The sequence below is a fragment of the Plecotus auritus genome (genome assembly GCF_963455305.1).
Source record: "Plecotus auritus genome assembly, chromosome: 1".
NCBI lineage: Eukaryota > Metazoa > Chordata > Mammalia > Chiroptera > Vespertilionidae > Plecotus > Plecotus auritus.
This window is the reverse complement of record NC_137770.1, coordinates 121,459,052-121,473,688: the sequence shown is the minus strand read 5'-3', so window position 1 is coordinate 121,473,688 and position 14,637 is coordinate 121,459,052. Positions and strand designations below refer to the sequence as shown.

The following is a 14,637-nucleotide window of genomic DNA, read 5'->3' as shown; positions in this document are numbered from 1 at the left end:
GTGTAACTTTCTCAGTGCCTTTGGTGTATTGTCTAACAGTCTTATTAGCCAGTTATAACTGGAGAATCATGACGAGATTTGCAGTGTAAATTTTGCTTCACTTGTAACTGATGATGGAGAACCCCCTATTGATTTATTTATTCATTCTTTCAGCACAGCAGGCACTATTTCTAAGTGTTTAAAACACAATAAAGAATCATCCTATCTAATAAAAGAGTAATATGCAGATTGACCATCACTCCAACACACAAGATGGCTGCCCCATGTGGTCAAAGATCTTGCCCCCATGTGGACACAAGATGGCCACTACAAGGTGGCCAGCAGGGGAAGGGCAGTTGGGAGAGACCAGGCCTGCAAGGGAGGGCAGTTGGGGGCGATCAAGCCTGCAGGGGAAGGCAGTTAGGGGTGACCAGGCCGGCAGGGGAGGGCAGTTAGGGGTGACCAGGCCTGCAGGGGAGGGCAGTTAGGGCAATCAGGCTGGCAGGGGAGCAGTTAGGCATCGATCAGGCTGGCAGGGGAGTGGTTAGGGGGTGATCGGGCTGGCAGGCAGAAGCGGTTAGGAGCAATCAGGAAGGCAGGCAGGTGAGCAGTTGGGAGCCAGCATTCCTGGATTGTGAGAGGGATGTCCGACTGCCCGTTTAGGCCCGATCCCACCAGGATCAGGCCTAAACGGGCAGTCGGACATCCCTTGAGGGGTCCCAGATTGGAGAGGGTGCAGGCTGGGCTGAGGGACACCCCTCCCTCGGTTCACGAATTTCGTGCCCTGGGCCTCTAGTATATAATAAAGAGGTAATAAGCAAATGGTCGTTAAGCTGTGAAACATAACCAATCAGCAGGAGGGCAGGACAGTGAGCTACAAGTGGCGGAGAGCCACAGGAGGGCAGGGCAGCTATGAGTGGTGGTGGGCGGGGCGCCAGCTGAGGCAAGCGACAGCGAGCTTCTCACGCACAGATTCGTGTGCAGGACCACTAGTAAAGATATAATGCCTACCTCAGATAATAATACAGGTTAGCTGGGCAGATAAATAAAATGCCATATTAGAAAGAATGGTAAGTGATTTGATAGGGCATGATACTCTGGGAACATGGTGGAGACACCCCTAACCTCATTTTGGATCAGGGAAGACTTCACACAGAGATTGACATTTGAACTAAACTCTGAAGGTGTGGTAGTTAGGAAGGCAGATATCTCTGAGCCACATATGCTATTGATAGTTAGGAAAATGTAGCATGCAATACAGAAGTCAAAGAAGAGAATAGAGAATACACTTCCAAGAATAGTAAACAGTCCTAAAAGCTTCAGAGGAAATAATAGAAAGGTGAATTTGGAATTAACATGAAGTTTATTGATGATCTTGGGAGGTTATTTTTAGTAGTGTAATATAATAGTGTGGTAAGATGTAAAACCGTACTGCATTGGCTGAGGCGTCATTGACTTGAAGGTAGAGAGGGAAGTGGAGGCAGTAACGATAAACGAAACTCTTTCAAAGAAAGTTTGGCTATGTAAGTGGTAGGACAAGAAAGCAATAGAGCAACGTTGGTTGGAAAGTAAGTTAAAGAGTTATGGAAACTCCCAAGCATTATGAACAATATAATCATGATGAAACTAGGACTTCTTTTCTTATAGTTTTTATTTTTAGAATATATTTTATTGTTTTCAGAGAGAAAGGGTGAGGGGGAGAGAGAGAAACATCAATGATGAGAGAGAATCACTGATCAGCCACCTCCTGCACACACCATACCAGGCATCAAGCCCATAAACCAAGCATGTGCCCTGACCAGGAATTGAACAGCAATCTCCAGGTTCATAGGTCGATGCTCAACCACTAAGCCATGCTGGCTGGGCTTCTCATAGCTTTGAGACTACTATAGAAGGATAATTTTAACCTCTTCCATTTTGAAACGAAATGTTCCCTGAGATTCTTCTTTGGATAGGTGATTTCTTTACTTGCATTACCATGTTTCCATTTCCACTACTCTTTTCAAACACTGATACTTGCCTTTAATTGTTAATGTAAATCTTCAATACCTTTATCCTTAACTTCAGTTTTATAAAGCACCACAAGAAAACGGTTTTCTCTTTTGTTTTTACTAAATGCTTCTGATGGCTTGGTTAACTATTCTTGGTGGTCAAAACAATTACCCAAGGCTTTGGGATACTTTTTAAGATAACCCCCAACCCATCACCCGTGGCAACTTTATAATGTTGTTTTAAATCAAATCAATAAGATCTAGCTATACGAAACCCTCACTTTACTAGAAAATTTAGATACCTTGGGTTCAATATCTCATTTTTATGAAGTAAAGAATTTGTATTTTCCAAGAATAAGATTTGTTAAACAGATAAAGACAAAGTTGAAGACTGTGAGAGGGGTAATCTACCTTTCATACTATACCCGAGCACCTCTGAACCTCTGAATTTTTTTTCTCCTGAGTACACTGAAAATGTGATCTAAGTCCAACTCTATCTTCCTTTTAATGCATTCTGTTTTACAGATGAAGAACTGATATTCTGATTATTTGCTCAGTCTTTATAAACAAAATGATTTCAGTTTTAGAGATTATATGGGCAACTTCTGATGGAGGAAAGATAATTCTTTTTTTTTGAAAGATAATTCTTAATGTTATTAGTACTATTTGACATTAGTTGCTGTGTATGTAAAATGATGAGGATAAATGCAACCTTTAAAGAGTGTGTATTGTTCCTTCAGTTCTTATTATTCAGGACCATTAAGATTTCTTAAAATTTTTTATTTATTGATTTGATAGAAACATCGATTTGTTTCATTTATTTATGCAATTTTTTTTTTTATTCTTATATGTTCCCTGACTGCGATCGAGCCCACAACCTTGGCATATCAGGATGATGCTCTAACCAACTGAGCTACCTAGCCAGGGTCTTTCCAGGACTATTAGTTGTTGTAGGCAATATTTCATGTATTTTTAGTGTATTTTTGGTCATATTTATTTATGATACAAACAGGGATAAGTATGAGTAGGAAGTCTGATCCCTTGAGTCAGGGGAAGGCCCAGAGAACCAAGTAGATAAATATAAGTTAGTAAGGGAACAAGTATGTCAAGGAGTGGGGCAGGGGCGGGGGGGAGAGGGAGGGCAGGAAAATGAGACAGACAGGTAGATACCCAGCTCTTAAGCACAATGAGTAAGTCTGTACACCACAGGTTAATTTTTGCTTTATCTTTAGACATGCATGTGTGATTTATTTTTCTGATTTATCTTATTTAGTCTTATCTATTTAATCAAAAAATTATTGAAAAGAATTCTTAAAATAATAAAAAGCTTCCTTTTTATCTTTTGATCTTATATGGGCCGTGTTATGAAGTCCCAAAGGTAGAGATGTTGCTTGTAGTCATTTGTAAACACTATGACCTTTAATCTCTCTGTCTTAAGGATTCTTATTTGAAAAAAAATAATAAAGCACATCAGAATTTGTATGTTTTTAAATTATGAATAAAACATTTTAGAATCGTTGATGTATTACTATACTATATTTTGTCCTTTACAGAATGCTCCTTCTCATTACAACCTGGAAAATTAAATACTCTTCATTAGTGATCTGGCAACAAGTTAGTGCCAGATCTCCTTCACTGGTAGGGAGTAATGAGAATAGATTCTTTTGTTTCCCAGATATTTTTTTCATGAACGAGAATATTCATTTACAAAATATTTACCTTAACTTGTTTTTTGTTTTTTTTTTCCATTGAGGCATTTTATTTACATGTATGTTTTAGTTGCATGTATGAAAAAGAATCCCAGAATTTTATCTCGTACGCATTTTCCTCTTGCTTCTTCATGGTCCATGATGTCTGCTGAGGTTATCAGTACAATGAAACCAAGCTTAGATGGGGAGCAGTTCTGCTATTTTTCTAGATCTTTGAGTTATACCAGCCAGGACATTCATGTGCACTACTATGGTGTCACAAAAAAATGGCAGAAAAAAACTACTTTCATTTGATTTGTGAATGACAGAATTGTCATCAATCTTAATACCACCGTATTTTAAACTTGATAAATATTTTCCATTTCATTTGGTCTATAAAACCAGTCCCAGGACTCTTGATACATTTTCTTCCATTGTTGCTTCTAGGCATTTTTTATTGTTATGATGTGCTATAATACATAATTTTGTATTCTGACAATTTGCATCTAATATAAGCAACATCAAATTTCATAGGCATATTTCAAATAACTAATTAGAAAATGTAATGGAATAAAAAATACCATTTATAAGAGCCACAAAAAGAATATAAGAGCTAGGAATAAACTTGGTAAGAAATGTAAAAGATCTATATGAAGAAAACTTGAAATACTAAGGGAAATATAAGAACGACTTGAGTATTTAGAAAGGTGAAATATTGGAAAAGAACAGATTGATGGGGAAAAGAGAATTTATCGTATTATACTAGTAGAGGAGGTATATCAGATCAGGTGAGATTATCCGGTAAATGGTTTTGAAACAATTCAGTAGCCATCTGGGGTAGAAACTTATATTTCTACCTAACTCCTTATATCAAAGTTAATTAATGTAGAAGCCATAAATTTTGTAAAGTACATTTTGCTACAAAATAAAGATCTTCTGCCTGGCAACAAAATGTGAGCTAGAGGAAAATACTTACTTTCTAAATAAGTTAAAATCCCCACTATATCATTAAGAAAAATGGGAGAGGGAGAGAAGAGATAGAAAAAATGGGCAAAATAGGTAAAGAGGATGCACAGAAAAAGCCTTAAATCTCTCTTCACATGTTTAAACTTCACTTGTAATTAAAGAAATTAAAATCAAAACTAATGAAGTTGGTTTATTTTTCACCTGTTCCAGTGGCAGAGATTAAGGAATTAAATAATATACGGTGTTGATATGGGTCTGAGAAAACAAGTTGTCTTGAACATTATCAATTGCTGAATGTAGTTTGATAATAATCTATGAAATTGTATACCTGCTATTTTATTTGTACAAATTTGTCCTAAGATACAGTTATATGGTCACAAAGATGTACATACAGTCAGTGCAGTAGCATAGTAGGCAAAACAATAAATCTATCCTATCTAATAAAAGAGTAATATGTGCCCTGGCCGGTTTTGCTCAGTGGATAGAGCGTAGGCCTGTGGACTGAAGGGTCCTGGGTTCCATTCTGGTCAGGGGCACATGCCCGGGTTGTGGGCTCAATCCCCAGTGGGGGGTGTGCAGGAGGCAGCCGATCAATGATTTTCTTTCATCATTGATGTTTCTATCTCTCCCTCTCCATTCCTCTCTGAAATCAATAAAAATATATTTAATTTTTTAAAGAGTAATATGCAAATTGACTGTCATTCCAACACAACATGGCTGTCCCATGTGGACACAAGATGGCGGGCAGTTGGGGATGACCAGGCCAGCAGGGGAGGACAGTTGGGGGGACCAGGCCTGCAGGGGAGGGCAGTTGGGGGCGACCAGGCTGGCAGGAGAGGGCAGTTAGGAGTGACTAGGCCGGCAGGGCAGTTAGGGGCAATTGGGCCGGCAGGGGAGTGGTTAGGGGGTGATCAGGCTGGCAGGCAGAAGTGGTTAGGGGCAATCAAGCAGGCAGGCAGGTCAGCGGTTTGGAGCCAGCAGTCCTGGATTGTGAGAGGGATGTCTGACATCCCTCAAGGGGTTCCCAGATTGGAGAAGGTGCAGGCTGGGCTCAGGGACACCCCCCTCCTTCACCCCAATGAACAAATTTTGTGCACCAGGCCTCTAGTTAAATAATGTTTTCTCTAGTTAAATAATGTTTTAAAACTGAGAAGCGGAATAGAGTGTGGTACTCTTACTGTGTATACCTGTGTATGTTAAAACATCTCTGGAAGAATATGTAAGATCTTAGAAATAGCTATTACTTTTGGGTAGGGAAGGACCAAGGATGAAGATGAAGGAGACTTATTTTCCCACATAAACTCATACTCTTAAATAATTGTTTTTAACCATGAGCCTATATTACTTATTCATTCAAAAATAATTTAGTGGCAAATGTTATAAATATTATCTTTTTATACCTGTGTGAAACAAAACATTGTTCGGCTGCCTCCTGCATGCCCCCTACCTCGGATGAAGCAAACAACCCGGGCATGTGCCCTGACAGGGAATCGAACCAGTGTATGGGATGACACCCAACCAACTGAGCCACACCAGCCAAGACTATTTTAGAATATTCTTAAAATAATGTAACCGTTATTTGTCTTTTAAAAATATACTGCTCTAGACTCTCTAATGTTAAAGTACTTGATTCATATCTCATCATAGAATATAGTATACTTCATTTAGCCAACCTTCAAATTAATAGTATTTCAAATCAAATATGATTAGACCAAAATATTACTATTTTCTTAGCTATCTGAATAAATCCTTTGGTTTCTATAATATTTGTTTTCTAGGTTTGCTACATTCTGCACAGCTCCATTAAGTTCTATATTTGTGTGACCTGTTTTTTAAAATATTTTTATTGATTTCAGAGAGGGAGAGAGAGATAGAAACATCAATGATGAAAGAGAACCATTGATTGACTGCCTCCTACACGCCCTACACTGGGGATCAAGCCCACAATCCTGGCATATGGCCTGACTGGGAATCGAACTGTGACCTCCCGGTGCATAGGTCGACACTCAATCACCGAGCCACGCCAGCTGGCCTGACTTATTTTTTACAATAGCTTTATAGAGATAATTCACATATCATACAGTTCACCTATTTAAAGTATAGTCATATTTGTGCAACCATTGCCACAGTTAATTTTAGAATATTTTTATAACCCCAAAAAAGAAACCCTGTACCCTTTTTCAGTCATGTCTTATTTTCCCCCAACTCCCCAGCTCTAGGCAATCACTAATCTTTTTTTTCTATGAAATTGCCCATTCTGGACCTTTCATATAAATGGAATCAAATAATATGTGGTATTTTATGAGTGGCTTCTTTTACTTACCATAATGTTTTCAAGGTTTATGTTATATACTAGTGGCCCGGTGCATGAAATTTGTGCACGGGGGTGGGGGTGGGGTGTTCCCTCAGCCCAGCCAGCACCCTCTCCAATCAGACATCCCTCTCGCAATCTTGGACTGCTGGCTCCTAACCACTCACCTGCCTGCCTGATCACCCCTAACTGCCCATCCCTGCCGGCCTGATCGCGCCCCTAACTGCTCTCCCCTCTGCGAGTGCCCCAGGTTGGGCACCAGTTGCGAGTGTCCCCCCCCCCCACGACCCGTGTGGTTCAGGGTTCGGGCTCTGGAGGAGGCTGCACACAAATGAAAGAGACTAGAAAATATTAATTTGGAAATATTGGGGGCCAAGCAGGAGCCCAACTCAAGGAGAAGGACTCCACCCTGGTCTGGCCTTGCTATCCCTTTTATTAAGACTATGGGATACAGCCATAGCCTTTAGGCAGTCAATTCCAATAATAGCCAATCAGCAAGAATTTACATAAAACTAAAAGGTGGAAGTTGCTTTAGCTACCATTGTCTCAAATAAAGAGTGGGTGGTTGGCTCTGACCTTTCAGAGCTTCAAGGTGACCAACCTTCTGGGTTCCTTATCCACACCTCTCTGCTAGTGAAGGCAATGGGCGGCTTCCAACACCCCTGCCAGCCTGATCACCTCTAACTGCCTCTGCCCTGCAGGCCTGATCTCACCCCCAGCTGCCCTCCCCTTGCAGCCTGATCACCCCTAACTGCCTCTGCCTCGGCCCCTACCACCGTGGCTTTTTCTGGAAGGAAGTCGGACGTCTGGAAGATGGCTGGTCGACCCAGTCTAATTAGCATATTACTCTTTTATTAGTATAGATTATGCATCAATACTTTATTCCTTTCTATGGCTCAGTGATATTCCATTATATGGATATATTCCACATTGTGTCAATTGATGGACATTTGGGTTGTTTCCACTTTGGAGCTATTATGGATAATGCTACTATGAACATTTGTGTACAAGTTTTGGTGTGAACATGTTTTCATTTCTTTTGAGTATATATTCCTGGGAGTGGAATTGCTGAATCATATGGTAACTCTGTGTTCAATTTGAGAAACTGTTCAAATGTTTTCCAAAGTTCCTCCACCATTTTACGTTCCCACGGCAGTGTTTGAGGATTCTAATTTCAAAACACGCTTGTTAATCTTGTTATCTATCGTTTTTATTATGGCTGACCTAGCAGGTATGAAGTGGTGTCTCATTGTAGTTTTGATTTACATTTCCCTGGTGGCTGAGGATATTTGAGCATCTTTTCATATGCTTATTGGTACATGACATATTCTTATATTTAATACAACCTTGTTTGTCTTTCCTAAAAATTATAAACGTTTACTATAGATGCATTTCTCATTAATTGTTTTTGTTCAGTGTGTTTTCATGTCTAGATTCACCACCTATATACTAATTTGAGGAGCCTTGTCAAATTGGACATTTTAGCCACTATGACAAATGTGACCTAATGGAGCCTTATTAAGACACAATCCTATATAATAAAAGAGTAATATGCAAATTAACCATCACTCCACTACACCCACAAGCCACACCCACCAGCCAATCAGGAGCTAATATGCAAATAAACCCAACCAAGATGGCTGTGGCCACAGAGAGCAGGAGGGAGGCTTGGGTTTCCCCGGCAATGGAGGAAGCCAAGCTTTCCGCCTGCCCTTGCTGGCCTAGGCCTCCACTCAAGGCTACAAAGTTTCAATGATAGAAGATACATAAAACGAAACAGAAATGGCGGCAGCCACGGAGCTGGAAAGAGCAGGAGGCTAGGGTTGCCCCCAGTGATGGAGGAAGCCAAGCTTTCCACACACCCTGGCCAGCCCAGGCCTCCGCTTAAGGCTACAAAGTTTCAATTATAGAAGGTACATAAATCCCCAAAAAAATGGCTGCCGCCACGGAGCAAGCAGAAGGCTTGGCTCTGCTCCAGGCTACAAAGTTTCAATTGTAGAAGATAAATAAACCCCAAATACCAGGGCCTCCGCTTGGGTCACCAGGGGGCATGGCCGGCCTGCAAACCACCACAGGTCCCTCGCCCAGGCCGCCCCACGCCCCAAGGGAACCCCCCACCCTGAACCGGGACACCCTTCAGGGCAAACCAGTTGGCCCCCACCTGTGCACCAGGCCTCTATCCTATCTAATAAAAGAGTAATAAGCAGATTGACCATCACTCCAACACGCCATATGGCTGCCCCCATGTTGTCAAAGATCCTGCCCCATGTGGACAAAAGATGGCCATCACAAGATGGCCAGCAAGGGAGGACAGTTGGGGGCGATCAAGCCTGCAGAGGAGGGCAGTTAGGGGTGACCAAGCAGGCAGAGGAGGGAAGTTGGGTCGACCAGGCCTGCAGGGAAAGGCAGTTGGGAGGGACCCAGGCCTGCAGGGGAGAGCAGTTGAGGGTGACCAGGCCTGCAGGGGAGCAGTTAGGCATGAATCAGGCTGGCAGGGGAGTGGTTAGGGGCAATCAGGAAGGCAGGCAGGCAAGCAGTTGGGAGCCAGCAGTCCTGGACTGTGAGAGGGATCCCAGATTAGAGAGGGTGCAGGCTGGCCTGAGGGACACCCCCCTCCCCCGTACACGAATTTCGTGCACCGGGCCTCTAGTGTAATACAATATTTTTTCTGATACTCTCTTTTAAAAGTCCCTGTATTACTTTTGTTGCAGTATTTCACTGGCCTTGAATGTGGACATAAGTTTTGTATGCAGTGCTGGAGTGAATATTTAACCACTAAGATAATGGAAGAAGGCATGGGACAGGTAAAGATGCCATTTTTTAAATTTTAATTTTTGTTGAATTTCCTACAGGTTTAAACTCTTGTACAAATATAAACAGGTTAAGCATTCTGCATTAAGAATTGCATGAGAACTTTTTTCTAGGTTAAAACAACAAAAAGATAATTGAGGTTTTGTTCTGTGTACAATGTGACATTCCAGTTAAAGATCCAATTCATTAATTCTCAGTGTGCATTAACATTTATGTATATCAGGCTAAATTTGTTGAACAATTTTGTCAGACCTCTTGCTTTTGCTTTTCAAGTTTTATATTGAAAAACCAATTCAGGTCAATAATTCTAGTTACCTTATGGCATGCACGTCAAACTCAAAGGCTAACCATGGGCCAAACAAACAGGGTTTAAGTTTATGTGGGCTGCAAAAAAAGAAAAGCTTCAATTTTCATAGAAACATAGGTTTATTTCTATAGAGACATGCTAAATACAAAGGGCTGAAATAAACGAGTAATCATTAACATAAAATAATAAAACATTTTAATAAAAATTAATATTTTTTCTTAAACATTAACTTACCAGACACTGAATAACTGCACAAATCAGTAGGCGTAATGCAAATAAACCTATTTTCTTATTCTCCAAAAACGGAATATTTCCTGTTGCGCACACCAAACAAGTCAGTACAAGACTAATGACATGGCAATCTACTGCTAAAATATTGCCTGCTAGTATTAGTGGAGAGAAATGGTGCACCTCCATGTAAGGGAAATGAATGCAACACGATTGTAGTAATCAATCATTAGCGAATGTTGTAGTTCGTTATTAATAATTATTGTAAAAATTAGCCAAAACCGGTTTGGCTCAGTGGATACAGCGTCAGCCTGCGGACTGAAAGGTCCCAGGTTTGATTCCAGTCAAGGGCACGTAACTTGGTTGCGGGCACATCCCCAGTAGGAGGTGTGCAGGAGGCAGCTGATCGATGTTTCTCTCTCATCGATGTTTCTAACTCTCTATCGCTCTTCCTTCCTCTCTGTAAAAAAATCAATAAAATATTTTTAAAAAATAATGATTGTAAAAATTAAGTTACGAAATTTTTATTAAAACGTTTCTTACATTGGCTTGGCCGCAAAAATATTCGTTGTGAACCACCTGGGCCATGAGTTTGACATGCTTGCCTTATATTGATAAACACAATCATACATATACATTTCCTTTAATAGAAAGGGAATGATTAAGATCCTATAAATGTTGAGGTATCCAGTATCCTTAGAACCTAGCAAAGTGCCTTGCGATGATAAGCGTTCAGTAAATATTTGTTGAATGAAGACAGTTTAAATTTCAATCTTTTCCAGACTATTTCGTGTCCTGCTCACGGTTGTGATATATTAGTGGATGACAACACAGTTATGTAAGTATTTTTGGTAGATTCTGCATGTTAAATATTGATTAGTTGATTCAACCAAGTTAATAGCTAACATGCTTACTTATGTAAATGTAAAGGAGGTGGAATTTTTAAAGTCTGAGGAGATTTTCAAATTTACATTCCTTTGTAGTAGTACACGGGCCCATTTTAAACTTAGTTTAATGCCCAGTCACTATTCTGGTAAACTTGGTAATGCATGATAGTTAGATTTCAGTAAACCTTGGAATTTGAAATAAGTAATGTCATTGTTTCAGTTGAGTGAGTTCCTTTGGAAAGCAGATGCCAAGATAGAGTTAAAAGAGAAAGAGATTTACTGTTGGATAGCATCTGTGCAGGATAAAGTGGAGAAAGAATAGGAATAGACAGACCTTTATGCTGGTCTGATACCTATTAAAGGAGTAAAAGAAGGAAGAGGGGACTCAGTAGGAAGAAATTCAGATTATGATGCAGCTGTGAGTCTTTTGAAGCCCCGTGAGGAGCTTCATTTCATAGATTGAACACAGAGTAATGCCTCAATAAGCAGAAACAGGCAGGCCCTGATACCATTACTATGTTCAGTCATTCTCTGGGTGCTACCCAGTGGGAATGTGGCCTCACCTGGAACATTGCTACAGACCCCAAGAGCACTGCAGCTGGAGGCTGTTTGGCTAACTAGTCTCCTTGTGAAAGGGAGAAAGAAACTTGAAGAAGTAGTTCCTTACCCTGGGGTAAAGTCCCAACCAAGTTGGTTAATTCCTGAGACAGTGCTGTTTGGGCTGTGAGATGTGGTTAAGAAGGTTATTGTTTTATAAAATTTTATTTGGGAGGGGGACTAGATGGGAAATGGAGAACATATATTTCCAACAACTAAAACAAATATGGCTAATATCATAAGGGCTTTTACAAATCAGTTAGACAATTCTGTGGAGAGAACATGAAAAAGCAGTTCACAATGAAAGAAATTTAAATGGTTGCATAGTGAAAGAAAAGGAAATGGTTATAAACAATAGCTAACATGCTTACTTATGTAAATGTAAATCAAAATTGGAGTAAACTTTTTTTTTTTTTAATCCTTATCTGTGGGTATTTTATCCATTGATTTTTAGAGAGTGGAGGTGGAGAGGGGTTGGGGGGCAAGAGGGGATAGAAGAAACATCAATGTGAGAGAGACACATTGACTCCTGCATGTTCCCTGACTGGAGGCAGGGCTCGAACCCATGACACTTCAGTGTGCACACTAATGCTCTAACCACTGAGGATACCAGCCAGGGCAGATAAAATAACTTGTTTGTTGTTGATAATCCTCACCTGAGGCTATTTCTCCATTGATCTTTTAGAGAGATAGGGAAAGACAGAAACATCAATTGGTTGCCTCCTTCACCTGCTCCACCCAGGACCCGGGCAGTTGGAGGATCCTGCAGTTAACTTACGTGCCCTTGACTGTAATTGAACTCGGAACCCTTTGGTCTGCAGGCCAACGCTTTACCCACTGAGCCAAACTGGCTAGGGCAAAATAATTTTTTTTGAAGTCCTTTTTACATTTCATTTTGGTAAGGAGTAAAGATTTGGTAATATGAGTGAGAATATGGTACCATAGTATAAACTCTTGCAAACACTTTTTAATGCAGTTTGGCAATTTCTACAAATGTATATGTGTAGAAATATACATTTCTTCCTCTCTGAAATAAAATTTTAAAAAGACAAAAATGAAAGTAAGAAGGCAGCGATCCTATATAATAAAAGGGTAATATGCAAATTGACCAAACAACGGAATGACCAGTTACTATGATGCGCACTGACCACCAGGGGGCAGACGCTCAATGCAGGATTTGCCCCTTGGTGGTCAGTGTGCTCCCACAGGAGGAGCGCCGCTCAGCCACAAGCCAGGCAGACAGCTGGCGAGTGCAGCGGTGGTGGCGGGAGCCCCTCCCGCCTCCCCAGCAGTGCTAAGGATGTCTGATTGCGGTTTAGGCCCACTCCCTGCAGCTGTCAGTCGGACATCCACTGAGGGCTTCCAGACTGCTGAACGGTGCAGGCCCGGCTCTCAGCCCGCACCACCCACCACCAACAGGGCACAAATGTCATGCATCGAGCCTCTAGTTAATTATATTGTTGTCCTCTATTTGCTGCTTTCAACAATTGTTGTGTCTTTGGCTTAAAGCAGTTTGGCTATGATATACCTGGATGCGGTTCTCTTTGTGTTTACCTTCTTTGGGATTTCTTGAGCTCTTTGGATATGCAGCATGGTAAATGCATAGTAAACTTTGAGAATATTCATAAGAGAATTTTTATTATTTTAATAAATCTTTATTGTTTAGATTATTACAATTGTTCCTCTTTTTTCCCCCATAGCTCCCCTCCACCCGGTTCCCACCCCACCCTCTGCCCTTACCCCCCAACTGTCCTCATCCATAGGTGTACGATTTTTGTCCAGTCTCTTCCCGCACCCCCCAAACCCCTTTACCCCCGAGAATTGTCAGTCCACACCCTTTTAATGCCCCTGATTTTTCATATTCACCAGTTTATTCATCAAATTTTTTATTCACTTGATTTTTAGATTCAATTGTTGATAGATATGTATTTGTTGTTCATTCTTATCTTTACCTTTTTCTTCATCTTCCTCTTCTTAAAGAATACCTTTCAGCGTTTCATATAATACTGGTTTGGCAGTGATGAACTCCTTTAGCTTTTTCTTATCTGTGAAGCTCTTTATCGGCCCTTCAATTCTGAATGATAGCTTTGCTGAGTAGAGTAATCTTGGTTGTAGGTTCTTGCTATTCATCACTTTGAATATTTCTTGCCACTCCTGTCGGGCCTGCATAGTTTCTGTTGAGAAATCAGCTGACAGTCGTATGGGTGCTCCCTTGTATGTAACTGTTTTTCTCTTGCTGCTTTTAATATTCTCTCTTTCTCTTTTGCTCTTGGCATTTAAATTATGCTGTGTCTTACACAATGAAGGAGAATTACAGGCCAATATCCCTCATGAATGTAGATGCCAAAATCCTCAACAAAATTCTAGCAAATAGGATCCAGCAGTACATCAGAAAGATCATACACCGTGACCAAGTAGGGTTTATCCCAGGAATGCAAGGATGGTTCAATATCCGCAAATCAATAAATGTGATACATCACATAAACAAATTGAGAGATAAAAATCACATAGTCATATCAATTGATGCAGAAAAAGCATTTGACAAAATCCAACACCCTTTCTTGATAAAAAACTCTCAACAAGGTGGGAATAGAAGGATCATACCTCAACATAATAAAAGCTATGTATGATAAACCCACAGCTAACATCATACTCAATGGGCAAAAACTAAAACCATTTTCCCTAAGAACAGGAACAAGACAGGGATGCCCACTCTCACCACTCCTGTTTGACATAGTACTGAAAGTATTAGCCACTGCAATTAGACAAGAAGAAATAAAAGGCATCCAAATTGGAAAAGAAGAAGTAAAGCTGTCCTTATTTGCAGATGACATGATATTGTACATAAAAAACCCAAAAGACTCCATCAAAA

At 40.5% G+C, this 14,637-nt stretch overlaps 1 protein-coding gene across 1 annotated transcript in view; it reads left to right on the top strand.

Moving 5' to 3' along the window:
- The window catches only part of ARIH1 (ariadne RBR E3 ubiquitin protein ligase 1), a 139,133-nt gene that overhangs the window by 86,353 nt on the left and 38,143 nt on the right, over positions 1–14,637 (top strand). Inside the window, exons 4-5 of the mRNA XM_080669842.1 lie at positions 9,647–9,739; positions 11,064–11,119. Coding sequence (XP_080525968.1) covers positions 9,647–9,739; positions 11,064–11,119 — 149 coding nt within the window. The remainder of the gene's footprint in view (positions 1–9,646; positions 9,740–11,063; positions 11,120–14,637) is intronic.